Below are 18,659 nucleotides of genomic sequence, written 5' to 3' on the forward strand. Positions count from 1 at the left end.
AACAGGAAGGATCAAAACTCAAATTACGATAGTCATGTCATTTGGCCAATGCTTCAAATTACTTGAACATCGGTTTAGGCACTTCAATTTACGAGACTATGGCTCTCTCAGGTATGCTATACTTTTACCAACAGACGTATGACCCTGGCCATTCGATGGGGCGGTCAAAAGGTCCCATTGCAAGTTTATCGTAGAATTTTTTTTTCTTAGGTGCTCTACCTGTTTTTAAAAATCCAGTAGAGCAACTCCAATGCCAAAGGCCATGAGAGAATTATGTAATAATTGTGTAATAAATGAGACAACAACAAAAATAAATAAAAACCAAGTATATTTGTATTAAGTATATGAAAATAACAGAATGAAAAAAGAACATGTAAATGATATTACATACAGGTTAGCAGTGTGAATGAAGGCAGATATTATGTGTACGTGTAGGAATGAATCACACTTTGTAACTAAACCTGTCTTGATTATAAAATAGGATGCTTTCCTAAAAAGGTTAAATTAGATGTTCAATCCAATCACTTGTATGAACTGAATGATGTGATACATTTCTGTAGTCTCAGAGGAGGGGTGGAAGGAAATCTTCTTTATATTATAACTGTCAGACAACATATAGCCTTGTACTAACTTAAATAAGAACTATTTCACTGCTGAGTTAACCTTTTTAAATGTATTGAGGCTATCTGCAATGTATAAAAATCTATGGCTAATGAGAATATATAAATAATATATACATAAATAAGTACAGTCCATGCCCCAAACATCGATTTACTAATCTGCTTGAAAATTAGGCCATACATATGAAAACAAGGACATATATTATTATTTAATGAAGTGTTTAAAAAAATATGACCATTATTTTCAGATTCAACTCAGATTGCATATTTAAATTTATTGTCACTGTACCATGTACATAGAAGGGCAATAAAACACAGTTGGTCTCTGAACATTTTTATTTAAACTGAATTAGGAAAATAAATATATATTATTCAACGGAAATCACTAATGAACATCAGCTCTATATTGTTTATTTTATGACACACATGAATAGTTTTAATGTTGATCTAGAAACAAAGGTCTAAAATCAGCCTTTAATGAAACACCAGAAATTTGTAAATATCTGCAATTCTTCATTCTGATGTCTAAATGATCAAATCTGAGAACATTTTATAAACCATATGAACAATATATAAAAAAATTACTGAAATAGATTTATTGCATATTTTAGCTGAATCTGAACTTGACATGTGTAATTTTTTAACAGAGGCTCCACAGATAACTGTTGCGAAAAAAGAAATGTTGGTAGAATTTGGCGCGGAATCTGAAATGGAATGTCAAACAACTGGCGTGCCGAAACCAGATGTTTACTGGTATAAAGGTAAAATAAGAGGACATGTGGAAAGGATGTATAGATTGCTAAAATCAAAGTGTTTAACCAATGGCGGCACATTTAGCTAGTCTCTACTTTAAAACATAGAAACATAGAATGTGATGGCAGATAAGAACCATTCTATGTCCTCTTGTTGTGGTAGTTATTTTAAATATAGTCTCCTCCTTTACTGTGTTGATTCCCTTTATGTATTTAAATGTTTTTATCATCTCCCCCCTGTCTCGTCTTTCCTCCAAGCTATACATGTTAAGATCCTTTAACCTTTCCTGGTAAGACTTATCCTGCAATCCATGAACCAGTTTAGTAGCCCTTCTCTGAACTCTCTTTAAAGTAACAATATCCTTCTGGAGATACGGTCTCCAGTACTACGTACAATACTCCAAGTGAGATCTCACCAGTGTTCTGTACAAATGCATGAACACTTCCCTCTTTCTACTGCTAATACCTCTCCCTATACAACCAAGCATTCTGGGGTCTGGATGTAATACTTAACTTGATGTTACTAAATGTAATAGATATCAGAAGGAGTTTAAGGTTGAGATGATGTTTCCAAGCACTGAATTTGTCAGATAGTACAGAGGGATCCTTATTTACTGAACTAGCTCTTCATTATAGAGATGGATAGATAGATAGGTAGATAGACAGACAGATAGATAGAGAGAGAGAAAGAGAGTGAGACAGACAGAGAGACAAATATATTAATTGATAGATTTGCGTAATACAATTTTACTTTGATTGTTTACAGGTGATATCCAAATAGAGAATTCATCGATGATTACTATTGACTCACAATTAGGAATTATAAAAATAAAAAATACACAGTATTCTGATGCTGGACATTATGTGTGTACGGCTACTAATGATGCTGGAACAGCAAGTGGAAAAGTAATTCTTGATGTTGGCTGTAAGTTTACAAACCCGTATGTTAAGTAAGCATCTGTTTAATTTTAAATCTGGTCATGGAAGAATGTATCTAATTAAATTAATCAGCTCCCTGACTGATTCTTACTGGGTAAACACTTGATAGTATAAATGTAGCCTAGCATACAATTATCATAGGTCACCACGTGTGTTTCCCTTTAAAACAAAGCACAAAATGATTTTACCTTAACCCCTTAAGGACACAACTTCAGAAATAAAAGGGAATCATGATGGAATATTTCCGTCATGTGTCCTTAAGGGGTTTATGATGAGTTTATATCCCATGTTGCCAATAAAAATGACAATAATTTCATCTTAACTAAAAGGTTTAGTCTAGGTTAAAATCAAACACTTGTCCAGCAAGGTTTTATGGTATAGTTAGTTCAATCCTAAAGAGCAGCTAAATTATCACATATGATGATTAGAACTCCTCAATAAACTAATGGCAACCGTACCTGTCTAGTGAAAAATTCTGTGTTTTACTACCGTCCAAACCAGGGACCATGCATACGCACTTAGTGACTTGGCTTACGGCAGGGAAAGCCTTGAATATTATACGTGCACCAAGCTTTCAAGGCTGCTTGATTTTCTCAATTGAATGTCCTGATGCGAGCAGGAGGGGGACTGGGCTACAGGTGCTCTAGGCATCTTGCACTTTACAGTAATGTGAAGTGGTTATAGTGCTTAGATTGACCTTTAATATAAGTTAGTGTTATTATGAAACAATGATCCAACGTGCTAACAATAGTCTTTATTTTGTTTTTATTAAGACAATAAAACATTGTAAGAATGCAGCTCGTTGACATCACGTTAAAATACTTGGATTCTAAGGTGTTTAATGTTTTCATTTAAGTTATTTAAGTAGTTATGGTACTTAGATTGTGTTTCCAACTCTTTTTAGCCGCTCCAGTATTTATTGAGACACCAAGTGATGTGTCAAAGGATATCGGGTCAGACGTGACTTTGTCATGTAAAGCAGCGGGTCGTCCTGAACCTAGAATAAAATGGAGGAGATTAAATGACACGTCGCCATCTCAAAAACCCTTGATCCATCAGTTCAACAATCAACACAAGGTAGCAACACTTCATATTAAAAGTAAGTGAGCATTTAATGTTATTAATCATTGGCATGTTTCATTACATTTCTAACCTAACACATGCAGGCTTACTGGGTTTATACTAGTAATAGGATGGTAAGTTGAAACGTTGGCTAGTATAGAAGAAAGTGCTTACCCAAACTTAAAGGAAATGCACATGTTTTATTGTATCTTGATGGAAAAAATCACTGCCAATAGTAACCTGGACAGAATGCTGGCTTCTGATTGAAACCTAATAGGAATTCTCTCTTCTTATTAAATCATGAAGAGGACCATTATTTTCACTGTACATGCAGGGAATACTTGTGATCCATAAATCACTTTTAATTGTATCCTGAAAGGAGTACTCATTACTTATTGAAATACTTCCATTTTAACCCTGAAGAAATATTTGGTTTTGATTGTATCAAATGCTCACTTTTGGTTGTAATGTGGAAGGAATTCTGTCTGTAGATTAAAGGAATGCTGGCTTTAAAGGAGCACTATGACCACTGCAGTGGTCTGTAGAGGTTATGGTGCCAAAAGTGCCCTGGTGTGCATCTTTAAATGTCCATGTGTGCTTCATTAAAAATCGTACATCAGTACATTTCAGTTCATTGTCCCTTGTAGTTTGCTTTTATTTGCTTGCTCTTTCTTTCTCAACTTTTTTTTTCTGTCTAGACCTGTGGGTAGGAGATGAGGGCATCTATATCTGTGAAGCGGAGAATCAGTTTGGAAAAATCCAGTCACAAGCCGCAATTACGATTACAGGACTTGGTAAGTGTTCCCTATGAAATGTTTCTAAGAAATCCTTCTTTAAAAAAAAACAAAAAAAAAACACATCTGTGAAATCAGCAACAGACATTCAGAGATTCAAACCAGCAAAAAAAATAGAAAAAAAAATAGAAAACTAATCATTAAAACGTTCATTTGAAAAGCTAGTGGAAAGTCCCACAAAAAGGTAATCGAGGTCCATCAGACATTTGGGGTGATTGATGATATGCTCTATGTTTGGTGTGAAGTCACTGCCATGTCGCAGCTGATGTTGATAAGACCTTAGGACAAGTCTTCTTTCATGATAAGAGATGTATATTGGTGTACAGAGTCAGAAAGCACTATTACAGCCTACTCTTAATGCTGTGGGCTACTCTGAAAATTGTATATTCACTGACCATGAGAAAAGGATGATTTTTTTCCGTGATGGCCATATTCATCATGGATAGGTCAAGTAATACGTGTAAGAATAGTGTAAGTACAATTTCTTTAACTTGGTTCGATAAAAGTAGAATATGTAAGCAAACTATTTGGCCACTGTAGACAAATTCCTCCACTGCTTTCTATTTAAAATAATTTCGAGCTTTATTGATCCTTTGTTAAAATATCCTTCACAAAACAGTCTAAAAAACGCTCCAACCGTATTGCCAATGCAAGTCTCCACGTTTTGTGCCATCAAAGCACATTCTCTTCAAACTTCTAAACTTATCATAACCACCCATGGTTTTACCATAGCTATCTCATTGAAGGTAGTGTTTTCTATAGATATATGATAAAGAACATTGCAACATTACTGCAGTTTTTGAATGTATACGACAAAACAGTAGTATTAATAATTAACATGTGGGAATTCACAAATGTTCACTTGGTTTCCATTAGCTAAAACTTTTTCATTGTATTGTTTGTTTTGACTTGTTGGGATGTGGATTTAAAAAAAAAAAAAGAAATTGTATATGTGCTGTTGAGTTTCATTGTGTATTTATTGACTTGAATTCCTGGATCTCTTTGTTTGAAGGTTACAAATATTGTCTGAAGATTTAGTGAATCGTTTATCTAACTTGCCGGTTCATTGCCTTTTTGTTAGTTGTTCCTGTGATTGGAGAGAGTCCTGCTGTGGTCAGTGTTATTGAAGGAAACCAAGTCACATTGCCATGTGTTCTTTTAGCTGGGAACCCTTTTCCAGAGAGGCACTGGGTCAAGAACAATATTGTAGTAAGTTTTATTTAGTAATAGCATTTTTTGATACATGCTATTTTTTATGTTGGGGAAAAAAGCTATCTCAGGACAGTACAATTTTGAATTGTTTTTTCCAAAGTTTATTTTTAAAACATAAAATCTTTTAAATCTTTCCAGCAGACACAAGACACAGACTTTGAATAATAGTATATCGCAGTGAGTTTATCTAAGAGTCTGGATTTTTTTCAGCAAATTCAGCAGAATTTTGGAACAATAAAATTGTCTATTTGTTTTACCACTTTTTAAGGATACATTTATTTTTTGTTCCATAGATTTAGTTATAACCTTCTATGCCATCATGTCTGATAATGTCATCAAATGAGCAAATGGTTATTTATATTGCCTTAATATTTTTATTAAGTTGCTCTAAATTTAAGTGTCCTTAAAGATATACTCCAGGCACCCATACAATTTAGGTACAATAGGTACCGGTAGTTAAAAATAGCAACTCTCAAATGAGTTCCCAATGCACACAAACAGTGCATGTTCAAGGTCAGGGCTATGCAACCCTCGGCACCCCAGATATTGCGGACTACATCTCCCTTGATCCTTTGCCAGCATTATGGCTATAAGAGAATCATGGGATATGTAGTCCACAACATCTGAAATGCAGAAGGTTGCCTACCCCATTCTAGGTCATTTGCAAACAGTGCATGATCTAGGTCAGTGTTCCCCAACCCAGTCCTTGTGGACCCCGTGGACATCCACCATTATTCCAATGGAGTTACTGACAAAACCTGAATTGTTGGTGGTCCATGAGGACTGGGTTGGGGAACACTGATCTAGGTGATTTATTTTATGTCTATTGTTTAGTTTTTTTTAATACATTTTCTATAATAAAAAAATAAACGAAAGTTTCTAAATTCTAGTTCTCTTATCAATATCTGGGAGATATCAATGACTAGAATATATAACATGTATGGATGAATGCAACATTATAAGTGTTGTAAACTTCAATAGTTCTAAAATATATTAATATATATTTTCCCTTTCTGTCAGCTGGTTTCCAACCCCTATGTCAGTGTTCGTACAGATGGAAGTCTCCACCTGGAAAGAGTTCTTTTGAACGATGGCGGAGACTATTTATGCTCAGTGACAAATGTTGCTGGGACAAGCATCAGAATCACCACTCTTAATGTATATGGTAAGAGAAGCCTAGAATATGCAAATCTGCAAATAAAATAGAAACTTCAAAAATTGTGCAATATAAAACAACAAACAAAACAAAAAGCATTTGAAAAACGTATTCTTACATTAAAAAAAATAATCCTACATTGTTTTAGTTCATATACTCCCCTACTATAATGAAGGATAATTATTCTTACTAAGAAAAATTGGGTATGTGGAAGAAAGGAATCTCAACTGAGCCACCCAAAAATGAAAGAAAGATAAACCTGTAATCCTCTAAGATAATTTGGCCTTCATTTAATGCTTTTAGATAATATTATCAAAAATAATTTCAAATTTTTGGATAAACTTTTTAAATGATTTTCCTCCCAATTTCTAAAAAAAAAATAGATCATATAAAAAATATCAATACATATTAAAATATTTTTCAAAATATTAAATAATTTTACACATTTATCAGAAAATATTAAATTGTTTAAAAACCTTATACAAAAATATTAAATGGAGGCCTTTGTTTTTATCTATATAAGTCTTCAATATGCAGCTCTTACCTGTTACTATAGATCTATTTAAGGAACCGCGTAACATTATTTTTCTTTTGGGCATTTATTCAGAGTTTTGCTTACTAAAACAATAAAACATTGATGTACGGTAATCTCCAAAGAAATACACATTTCTGGAAGGACAACGGTATCATGAAGTCCAAGGAGCTATCAAAACAACATATTAAAGTCTTAATCTTTGCCCAAATAATCATTACTCTTTTTTTAAATTTTATTTTACTTTTTTTCCTTACAGTACTCACAGAGAAATTGCTAATTTTTTATCTAATTGAAATGAATTGTGGTGTGCTCTTTTTAAAGGATTTACATTTAATTGTATTTTTCAGTTAGCCCTGTAATTCAACATGGACCTCAGATTTTCAGTACAATTGAAGGCAATCCTGTATCTCTGCCCTGCAAAGCAAATGGAGTACCTAAACCCGTGATAACCTGGAAAAGAGTAAGGAAAATGTCAAATGAATGTTAACTCTCAAACAATAAATGTAACAGTCATATATATCAGAACTGGAGTGTCCTGCTGAGACTCTTGATATCCATCCACAATCATAAAAAATATGAAAAAAGAAACATATATTTGTAATTGTACCATGATAAGAAAATCAGTTGCCTGTTAAAGTGGCACTGTCACATACCCATTCAAAATTATTATTTCATAAAGATATAGTTTATATAATTTATTATTGTTGATATTTCAACCCAGTCAAAAGAGATACTCTGACAAAGTAGGGACTACTAGTATTGTTTTCCTCTACTTGACACTTCTTGAAACGGGGTGAGCTATCGCCATCAAGAAGTATGAATAACCCAGCAGTCAAAAGTGACAGCAGCAGGGAAATTAACCCCTTCCATGGAGGATCCCACAGTCTCACTGCATTCTGAAGCACCGGGAGCTGAAGTGGACCCACCAAGGAGGATGGTGGTGCCCATAAGGGACAGGTTCAGGCAGTCGATAGGACGAACTAGGGCAATGGCATTTTGCCACCCCAGGCCACCTCTGCTGCATATATATGCAGCAGTGGCAACTCTAAACCCTGGTCCAGACTAATCAGTCGGATCCTCGGTCAGTGTCCGAGGACCAGACACCAGGAAGGAGCCCGGCGGCTTACCATGTGTGCTGCCGGGCCCCTCCATCAGTCTGCTTAGGAGGAGCCTCCGGTCTGCAGCTCTGCCGGGTGCAGAGCTGCAGACCATGTGATGGAAAGCTTGCGAGCTCCCAGAGCATTGCCGCGGGTTACCACGCAACACACTATTTGGAGCTTGCGAGAACTTGGTTGGCAGTTCACACCTGGCGGAGCTGCAGACCTGTAGAGCCAGCCATGGGACCACCAGGGAATGGGGAGCACTGAAAAAATAGGAATGTGAATGTGGGTAGGATAATCACATCCTTCCCACAGCCTTCCCCCACCTCATAGCCTATCACCCCCTCACCACTGTCACCTCCATTGTCACCTTCATACCCTGCCCCCCCACTGTCACCCTCACACTCTGCCCCCCACTGTCACCCTGTCACCGTCACCCTCACACCCTGCCCCCCCACTGTCATCCTGTCACTGCCACCATCGACACACAGACACTGCATCTACTGAACACACGCACACTGCATTCACTACACACTGAATATGGTATATAGTAAAAACCAAAGAAAAACATGTTACCTGCGCTCTCTCCTTTATCCCTATGTATTTTTAAAACAAATGGAGGTCTTTTAGTTACCTCCAATGGCCATGAGAGGATGAGCCCACCTGCCAACATCAAGGCAGACCCCCCTAGGTGGGTCCTAACACTAACCATTCACCTTGCTTCCTTGAGCCTCTGGCAAAAATCTCTAATGAGACAGAAAGGGGTATTTTTTATATACACCCCTATACATTATTAACCCTTAATAGGGAACACATGGGATGGGCGGCTGCATTGTAACAAGGCTGAGTAATACAAAAATTGGATACAAATGCAGAAAGAAAAGTCCTGCACTCAACTCCCATCACTACTGGGCGGCTGCAATGACTACAGTACACATCAGCCCCAATATATAGTAAAAACCAAAGAAAAACATGTTACCTGCGCTCTCTCCTTTATCCCTATGTATTTTTAAAACAAATGGAGGTCTTTTAGTTACCTCCAATGGCCATGAGAGGATGAGCCCACCTGCCAACATCAAGGCAGACCCCCCTAGGTGGGTCCTAACTCTAACCATTCACCTTGCTTCCTTGAGCCTTTGGCAAAAATCTCTAATGAGACAGAAAGGGGTATTTTTTTATATACACCCCTATACATGAATATGGTATATACACTGCATCCACTACACAAACAGACATTGCATTCACTACACACGCTGCATAACATAATGGATGTTGGCGTGCTTTTAGTGCAAGGCTGGGAGGGGGGGGAAGCAGCATTTCATCCTTGGACTTAGGCACCACTATGTCTTGGGCCAGTCCTGGCTTCAGGTAAGTAGAACTCACCTTCCCTGCCACCCGCCTCCAGGCTCCCAGCGGCAATGTCACTGTCAGTGAGTTTGCAAATTATGGTGGTGAAAGTGCCACTTCAAACATGTTCATGTTCAACATGCTCTGTAAAAATTGCAGAGCTGGATGGAGTTTTTTTTTTGTTTCAATTTGTGTATTTTAGCCCAAATAATTGCAGGTTATCTGTCAATTCTCCACAGTTCTCAGTTTAGTAATAAGGTACTAAATAGAGATGTCCCGAACAGTTCGCCGGGAACTGATCGCCGGCGAACATAGCTTGTTTGCGGTCGCCGCGGCGGGCGAACATATGCGATGTTCGGTCCGCCCCTATTCGTCATGGAGGTGGGAGGGTCTTGGAGGGAGGGTCTGCTGCTGATTGGCTGGAATGTGTCTGCTGACTGTGAGGTACAGGATCAAAGTTTACTCAATGATGACGAATAGGGGGCGGACCGAACATCGCATATGTTCGCCCGCCATGGAGACCGCGAACAAGCTATATTCGCCGGCAAACAGTTCCCGGCGAACTGTTCGGGACATCTCTAGTACTAAAGCAAATGTTGTGTTTTTAATTATTAGACATTGGACAGTCTTGTGTTTCCTGCACAGTTGTTTTTCCTTATTTTTCACAGAAGGGAGATTCCATTGTTCCGAACAATGATACATTCTTGATTGACTCAGAGGGAAGTTTACAGTTGTCTTCTCCAGCAGGGGAGGATTCTGGGGAATATTCTTGCAATGCAGTGAATGCTGCGGGGTATGCAGCCCGTAAAGTTCAACTAACAGTTTATGGTAAGTTGCAATATGTTATTTTTTCCAAAATTGTAAGACACGGAAATAACTTTGAAAGATTTTACTGAAATAGACTTTGATCAAAGGATTTAACAAATTGTAGTATGATTTGCATATGTCACATTTAATTAGATGCAACATTTTGGTTTAGCACTTTAAGATGTCTATGATAACAAATTGGAATCCCGTCGGGCTACTTTCCAGATAATTATTTTTCACATCTTTTGGGAGAAGTTCCGACACACCTAATTTAGTTCTACTACAACTTTACCTGTGTTGATCACTATTTACAAAAAGATATCTCTGGGTAAGGTAAAAACAGGTGTTATTTTGTGGCAAAATGGTAAATAAGGAACAATTACCATGGAAGCCTACAGAAAGAGGGAGACATATAAAGACAAAAACAGGTGCTATTCTAAAGAAAAGTGCTAAATAAGGAGCAATTACTATGATATCCAATAGCATGACTCTCAACATTTAGCAAAAAAAAAATAAAAAAATGGTATCTTCTTTTACTAGATAAATCTCCCCCAATATCTCACGTCTCTATAATTTTTGCAGCCGCATTAGCCCCTGTTTCCATTGATGAATCCTCCTCTAGATCTTCTTGTTGCTACCTCTGTAGCCCCGTAGATTTCTTAATAATACCACCTGTGACAATCTCCCACTATTATAGGACTGTCCCGAACATCTTCCACCGAAAATTTATTAAAATAAGAATTGCTGGGAATTCAAAGCAAATTTTAAATTTTAAGGAAAAATAGCCAATCCGAAAACAAAATTGACATGTGAATTTTGAATTTGAATTTTTCCAATTCAGCAACTTTGGCCCAACTTTTCAAATTCACTTTGAATTCTCAGGAATTCTCACTATATGGAATAACTATGATAGGGTACATTACCAGAGCAACCTAAAGCACCTTCACCAATTCCTGTCATTTTCCCACCGTTCCCTGTTTACTCTAGTTTTAACGATTGATGTCTGTAACCCTCGGTTGTTTTACTGTGCATTTTAAGATATGACTGGCCATAATAATTTCATATTTCTGGAAACTAATGATAGTAAAAGCACATGTTTCTTTATTGTTGTGAAAAGTTTCTATATAGAATAGGAAAAAAACAACTAAAAAATACAACAAAACATAGAATACATATATTTTACTATGATATACGTATAAGCTTAATTCAGGAATAGATCCTGATCTATTATTTTTAGTAAACTTTTTTTAAAGTTTGAGTTTTTATGTCAGTATTTTAAAAAAAAGTTTATTTTAATTTTAATATGCTTTGTTTAATGGAAATAAAAAGGAAAAAAATATCTGTATAATACAACAGTAATACAATCTCCCCATCAGTTACAAATATAGGGAGGCATTTAGCTTCTTTCTTAAAGTCAACACATTACCATTATCCAAACGTTTTAAGAGAATTGATACATAATTACTAGTTTTATTTGTGGTACATAGATCAACCAAAGCAGATTCACTGTGCCACCTATTGGACAGATGTGGCACTGCAGCATCTCTGCAACCTGTCTGTATTATGGAAGTTAGAAAATTGTTTCTGTACGTTTGATGTTTATTGTGCTTCCATGTACAATATTGTGTTTTTAAAATTATTTTCTTTCTACCATGGAAACAATGTATTCACCAGCTGTTTGAGTGTTAAGGGCTTATTCAATATCTATTAATATCTAGTCATTATACATGATATAATTTATGATAAAGAAAGATATGTTAAACGTATGGTGAACTTTATTCAAGCAATTAATATAATATTGTTTACAGTGAAGCCAAGAATTTCAAATCCAGATGCGCTGCACCCCAACGGGAGCCACAAACACCTTATTGAAATATCAGTCAAAGCCGGAGACGATATAGTACTTCCGTGTGAGGTTAGCAGTACTCCACCTCCATTTATCACATGGGCAAAGGAGACACAGCTCATTTCACCATATTCCCAGAGGTAATTTTACTAATATTAATTATTGAGCGAGTACGTACAGTGTCCGCACAATGAGAATACAAAACAAATCAGACAACGAATGTGAACAGAAACAAGAACTGAAGAGCGACTGTGCTAAGATAGTCTTACAATATCGAGCAGTGATGGACAACTGTTGGCAATCCAGATATTTGTAAAAACATTTTTTACGATGCCAAGTTTAGCCATTACTTACTTAGAGGATGATATCATTCATCACAATACTATGTGAAATTCTGTTTTCTACAAATGTTTATTTCCTTAGTGGTAATATAATGACACACAATAAATCAATCACAATCTTCAATTTTATAATACAATTATTTTATTTAGCATTTTGTACAGTGATTTTAACTCCTTTACTACCAAAATCCTATATCCAAAGTGTCATTCACCTTGTTTCTTTTTGTGAAGAATTTCACTTTAAACATCATAGAAGCATAATTATCTAGCCAAACTCGATTCCGTGTCATAATTATCTGTAAGAGAAGTAGAAACAGCAGGCCCCTCTCTCCTCTTCCCTCTTCCCACATGGTAAGCAAGCTTTAGTTAGAAGCATTATACATGCATTCTAACACAAAGGGAAGAGGGATAGTGCATAATTAACTCAGGTTAGAATATGAACTATTCTTACGGTGTCACTGCATCTTAGTATATATCAGTAGTTTAGGGTAACTCTGCTACTGTATAGGAGTCTTGTGCCCACATACATAAGTGTTTTTCATCCCAAGTAAAAAAAAAAAAGCCTTGCTAGCTTCAATCATGGCTTGCAATTTTGTGCATTTAATGGGTTTATTTACTAAACAATTGATTAGTGGGGATTGAGGAGGCAGTTAGAAATTTTACGTCAAATAGTTGAATTGGAGAAATAGATGCATTCACATTTTTTTTTCTGTATTGCTATTTGGTCCCAAAATGTTCAATTTCACACTGAACACCTTGTGAATACTACATTTTAATTCACTACAGGTAGTGATAGTATTATTACGCTTTACGTCCGATAACATGCGTATTTATTATTAGACTTGTTCACGGACGAAAAATTAGTTTAGTCCGAAAAAAAATAATTGTTTCTAGATACCTCCACGAGGTGTTTCAGTTTGGAGAAATTTCACGAGTGCAATTATTTCAGGAAAAATGATTCAAACCAAAAGGGTGCAAAGATGAACCAATCAATGTACTGCAAATATATGCAGAATATATATGAAATATTTATACTATGCATATATTTTGCTGTACACTGATAGGCACATTTCCCACCTTCTATTTCATAGATGAAGTGAGAGGAGGTAACCAATTGAGAGAAAACAATGAGTAGCAGTAAAAATTCCACATTTATTAAATATGTAATATATAAATATAGGGTTTTTACTGCTGATCCTTTTTTCTCTCTCTGTTGGTTACTTTTCACGTGATCTGTGCATGAAATCAACATTTAGTGGCAATCCTTTAATGATCAAGCAATTCATCTTTTTTTTTTTACGCCACGGATGGAATCAAATGAAACGGCTCGTCCATTGCGTGTGGTTTTGTTTCTGGGTTTGGACATATACGATTCAGAGTTATGGAAAATCAGATTAGTAGCCAATTGCCCAAAATTTAGACAAATCGCAATTCGGAAAAAAACTGAATGCACAAGTCCACGTGTTATTACAGAACAAGTGGCTCCCATATGATAAGTGAATATTAACCATTTCATTTCAGACACAACATTCTCCCATCGGGGTCTATGAAGTTATTTGAAGCCAGAGTGTCTGATGGAGGGATGTATACATGTGTTGCTACAAATATAGCAGGGAACATCACTCAGTTTGTAAAGCTTAATGTCTATGGTAAGTGGCTCACACCTTGCTATTCTTCCAAATTTAGTAAAAGCATTGTGAAGAAACTTAAATCTGCACCTGTATGCCAGGGGTTAATTACACCACCAGCACATGTGACATAGGCAGCTTGGCATGCTGTTTTGGGCAAACTAATGTCAATTCTGTGCATAAAATATTTATAATGTCAGCACTCACAGCACGCTGGCAACGGACATATTAACCTTCCCCTTTGCAGTGGATTCCAGGTAAGTTAAAACCATTGTTTTGCAGATTTTACTGCAAACAAATGGGGAGACCTAATAAATAGTGCCCAATAGGGTATATTCCATAGAAAATGGTCCCCCAAAAAAGGATTGGAGTACACAGTTACATGCATAGTTACATAGGCTGAAAAGAGACCTGTGTCCATGTGTTCAGCCTTGCTCACATCTGTTTTTGCTGTTGATACAAAAGAAGGCAAAAAAAGAAAAACAGTTTGAAGCACTTCCAATGTTTCAACAAACTAGGAAAAAAATTCTTCTTGACCCCAGAATGGCAGTCAGATTAATCATTGGATCAAGCAGTTATTACCCTACATTGAAAGATGATATCCTTGAATATTCTGTTTTTGCAAGTATGCATCTAGTAGCTGTTTAAACATCTGTATTGACTCTGATAAAACCACTTCTTCAGGCAGAGAATTCCATATCCTTATTGTTCTTAAGGTAAAAAAAAAAATGTTCCTTTGCCTTAGACTAAATCTTTTATATTTGTATAATGTTATCATACCTATCTGAAGTGCTGTTTTTCTAAACTAAAGAGGTTTTAATTTGTTAACCTTTCTTCATAGCTAAAATGTTCCATTTATTTTATTAATTTAATTTTGTTGCCCGTCTCTGCACTTTTTCTAGTGCGATAAAATCCTTCTTTAGAGCAGGTGTCCAAAATTGCACAGCATATTCAAGATGTGGTTTTACCAGTGATTTATAAAGAGGAAAAATAATATTCTCTTCCCTGAGAATTAATGCCTTTTTTATACATGACAATAGCTTCCTTGCCTTAGCCACTGCTGATTGACATTGGACATTGTTGCCTAGTTTGTTGTCTATAACAATTCACAAATCCTTCTCTTGTATTGTTATCCCTAATTCACTTCTATTTATGGTATAAGTTGCTTGTGCATTCTAACCCTTTAACCCCTTAAGGACCAAACTTCTGGAATAAAAGGGAATCATGACATGTCACACATGTCATGTGTCCTTAAGGGGTTAAGTATATTTTATATAACATTATTGGTGTGATTTGTTTACTGTATAGAATATATCATATTGATTAGCTTTCAGATGCTCGTGAATTACATTTCCCATGGTACTCCTCTAACCTTAAAGTGACAGTAAGCTGTTTGTAACTTTTCCAACACCCCATACTTTTTCTAACCAATAAAATCACTCCTGCTATTTTTTTTTGTACAGCAGACTTGAATCCATTGGTTAAATGAATGCGAGGCATACACAGTCTGATTTATTATAAAATAACACATTTTATGTGTTTTGTATGTTTTGCAGTTTCCTATCTAAATCAAAAAGTGTTTTGTGTGTTTTGTTATTCAGCCTTGCTTATAGCATTAATACCAATGTTGAAAATCAGGTTTGGTATTTGTAAAAACTATAGGTATTCTTCAAATGATAAGGAAATAAAATCAAAAAGATAAACAGACAACAACTTCATTAAAATGATCCGTGGTACTTATACTATTTTTATCTATGTGAACTGTTTGTCAGACATTTATTCTTCAATCAAACATATCTAAATGTCATTATAAAAAATAAATGATATTCTATCCAAAGGCAATGCTTTTGATAAAACTATACCTTTGATATGGCCTGGAATTTGTTTATCGAAACATATTGATAAAGGTTGCTTGAATAGATGAGTGCATGATGTGTGATACATAAATGTGGAGTAGTGTGTGGAGAGACAGACCAATGATCGTATTGGCTACTGAGGTTTCTAACCTCTCCTCCTAGGGGCATCTCAGCATTAGTTGAACAAACATATAGAACACAGTTTTATATTCTGAGTGGATTGATATTGGATGTGCAGCCCAGCTCGAATGAGAGATACAATTTTTGTTTCAGTCTGTTACCAAGTTATGTATTTGATTATAATTTATTTCTACTTTACAGTTCCTCCCAAAATTCAGCGAGGTCCTAAGGTTATTAGGGGAAAAGTCGGTCACCCCTTTGAAATAACCTGTATAAGTCATGGAATACCTCCTCCGAAAACAACGTGGCTTAAAGACTGGCAGAAATTGGAGCCAATGCAAGATCCGCCAGATAATGTGTTAAGGGTTGAAAGTGCAAAGATTTCAGATGCTGGGAAATACACTTGCATTGTTAGCAACATCATTGGACAGGACAGCGTCAATGTCACTGTAGAGATTCATGGTAACATAATACCTTTTCTTGGATTTACATCAAACACTTTTTTTTTTTTTTTTTTAAATTCTTTATTTTAGATGTGCTAGGTTACATTTCAATATCATCGACAAGAGTTTTGCATTGTACATGGTAAAATAGGAAATTGGTTAATTTCTCTGTCACATAGATATGCACACATTTTATAATTTTTTAAACAGGTTACATTACATTGTTATAACAGGTTTCAGCACGTGCTTCTCTTCTGTTGGCTTTGGGTATGGTAAGCGATGGTGTGTTGCCCTATGTAAGTGTCGTGTCTCCTCTGGTGTTGCGTCACTGTTACTTTTGGCTGTTGTGGTGTATGTACCAAGGGAGGTAGATTTTGTCTGTGTGCCCTTGTATGAGCTAAGAGTGCCGTGCTATTTAAAAAATGGGGGACTAAGGTGTAGTTGCATGTTAGTGGTTGCCCTTATCCCAGGAGCATGTGGGGGGGGGGGGGAGTGAGTTCGGTAGTGTGTGGTACGAGTTGACTAGTGAACCCGACTTAGTTGTCTACTGCATGTGGACATGTATGAGCCAAACATAAAACATAAAACAAATAACATTTAGTTAACTACTGTAGCATCTGTCACGGGGACATATCAATGCCCGAAATCTCCCTCTGAGTCCCGAGAGGTTGTTTCAGCCATGGCTAGCCGAGATATACAGTCCCTGTCAAGGCGTTGAGGATGCGCTTCCTTGGGATCGAGGTGTAAATGGGCTCGTCGTGGCGGGATGTCCCATCTGAGACGAGTTATTCGCTGTTCCAGGTGTGGGAAGGTTGGTGAGACCCAGTGTGGTGAGTATAGTGGGGATTTCGGTCTCAGATGTGACCTTGTAGGTGGTGCCGTCGTGGGTGAGTGTCACAACTCTGGGCGCCCCCCATCGATATTGTATTCCAGCACGTCTCAGGCGGCTAGTTAGTTCGTACAAAGTTTTCCGCCACTGCAGCGTTGCCCTAGTCAGGTCTTGGAAGAAAAGAAGTTGTGCGTTCTCAAATGTCAGGGGCGTTTTGCCCTTCACTGCCGACATGATAGTGATTTTATCCTGTGTCGTGGCGCAACATAGGATAATGTCCCTGGTTTCTGTGGGTGGTGAGTTGGGTCCAGCTGGTAGCCGGTAGAAACTCTCCAGAGTGATTTTCCGGGCTGTCGGTGGTGGTAGGATTGTAGCCAGTAGCCTCCTAAGAAAGTGCGGTAACTCGGTCTGAGTAATTGTCGTGGGCACTCCGCGGAGCTTTATGTGGTTGCGGCGCAGGCGATCCCCTTGGTTTGAGACCTGCACCGTTAGCGCCTGGTGGGCTGCTTGCAGGGTGTGTACTGCCTCTTTAAGCTGTATGATCTCGTTGTTGGCTGCCGTTACTTTCTCGGTCACTGCACTTATATTTTCGGTGTTTTGGCGCACTTCAGCTTTTATAGTGCCTATATCTTTGGCTAATAATGTCTGGATTTCGTGCATCCAGTGTTGGAGGTCTTGCTTGGTAGCCAAATTATGTTCCCCTATGGTTTGGAGGGCTGGTGGTTCAGTGCTGTGCCGGGCCGGGGTTGGGGCTGGTGGACTAGGCCTCGTTGGAGTATGAGAGGCTGCTTCCGCCGCCATCTTGGTTTGCGACTGGCGTTGCAGCATTTCCCCGATATCGGGTTGTTCTGCCGGCATGTGCTGCTGACCTTTTTGTGTGCGGCGTCTCATTGTCGCAGATGTGTGAGTCGGTGCTGTTGAGCTCACCTCTCTGTCTCCCGGATCGTGGTAACCCCGGTAGTCGTCGAGGAGAGTCTCCAGGGAGCAGAGGGGCGGTGAGTAGCAGGCCTTGGTTCGGCGCTTTGCCTTCCCGGTCTTCGGGGGTTGAAAGAAGGGCATCCGCCCGTTCCCCGTGGTGCCCTGAGTCGGTGCGAGGCCTCGGAGGTAATTTATTGCGGGTTGGTGGGCAGTTTTTACCCGGTTTCGCTCGTTTCGGACGGGAGCTAACAGAGATGGCGTCTGGTCGGGTTCAGTCCCAGGCTCCGCCACATCAAACACTTTTAATCACATTTATTTAAAAAAAAAAAAGATAAACGTATAAAGGTTATATAT

At 37.5% G+C, this 18,659-nt stretch overlaps 1 protein-coding gene across 1 annotated transcript in view; it reads left to right on the top strand.

The window, feature by feature from the left end:
- Positions 1 to 18,659, top strand: part of HMCN1 (hemicentin 1) — a 224,346-nt gene that overhangs the window by 56,391 nt on the left and 149,296 nt on the right. Inside the window, exons 14-24 of the mRNA XM_063426207.1 lie at positions 1,268 to 1,381; positions 2,139 to 2,297; positions 3,216 to 3,410; positions 4,072 to 4,167; positions 5,249 to 5,376; positions 6,400 to 6,544; positions 7,418 to 7,530; positions 10,186 to 10,345; positions 12,133 to 12,310; positions 14,033 to 14,160; positions 16,317 to 16,577. Of these exons, the coding sequence (XP_063282277.1) occupies positions 1,268 to 1,381; positions 2,139 to 2,297; positions 3,216 to 3,410; positions 4,072 to 4,167; positions 5,249 to 5,376; positions 6,400 to 6,544; positions 7,418 to 7,530; positions 10,186 to 10,345; positions 12,133 to 12,310; positions 14,033 to 14,160; positions 16,317 to 16,577 (1,677 nt within the window). The remainder of the gene's footprint in view (positions 1 to 1,267; positions 1,382 to 2,138; positions 2,298 to 3,215; positions 3,411 to 4,071; positions 4,168 to 5,248; positions 5,377 to 6,399; positions 6,545 to 7,417; positions 7,531 to 10,185; positions 10,346 to 12,132; positions 12,311 to 14,032; positions 14,161 to 16,316; positions 16,578 to 18,659) is intronic.

Source organism: Pelobates fuscus, chromosome 7 (assembly GCF_036172605.1).
Source record: "Pelobates fuscus isolate aPelFus1 chromosome 7, aPelFus1.pri, whole genome shotgun sequence".
NCBI classification, from domain to species: Eukaryota; Metazoa; Chordata; class Amphibia; order Anura; family Pelobatidae; genus Pelobates; species Pelobates fuscus.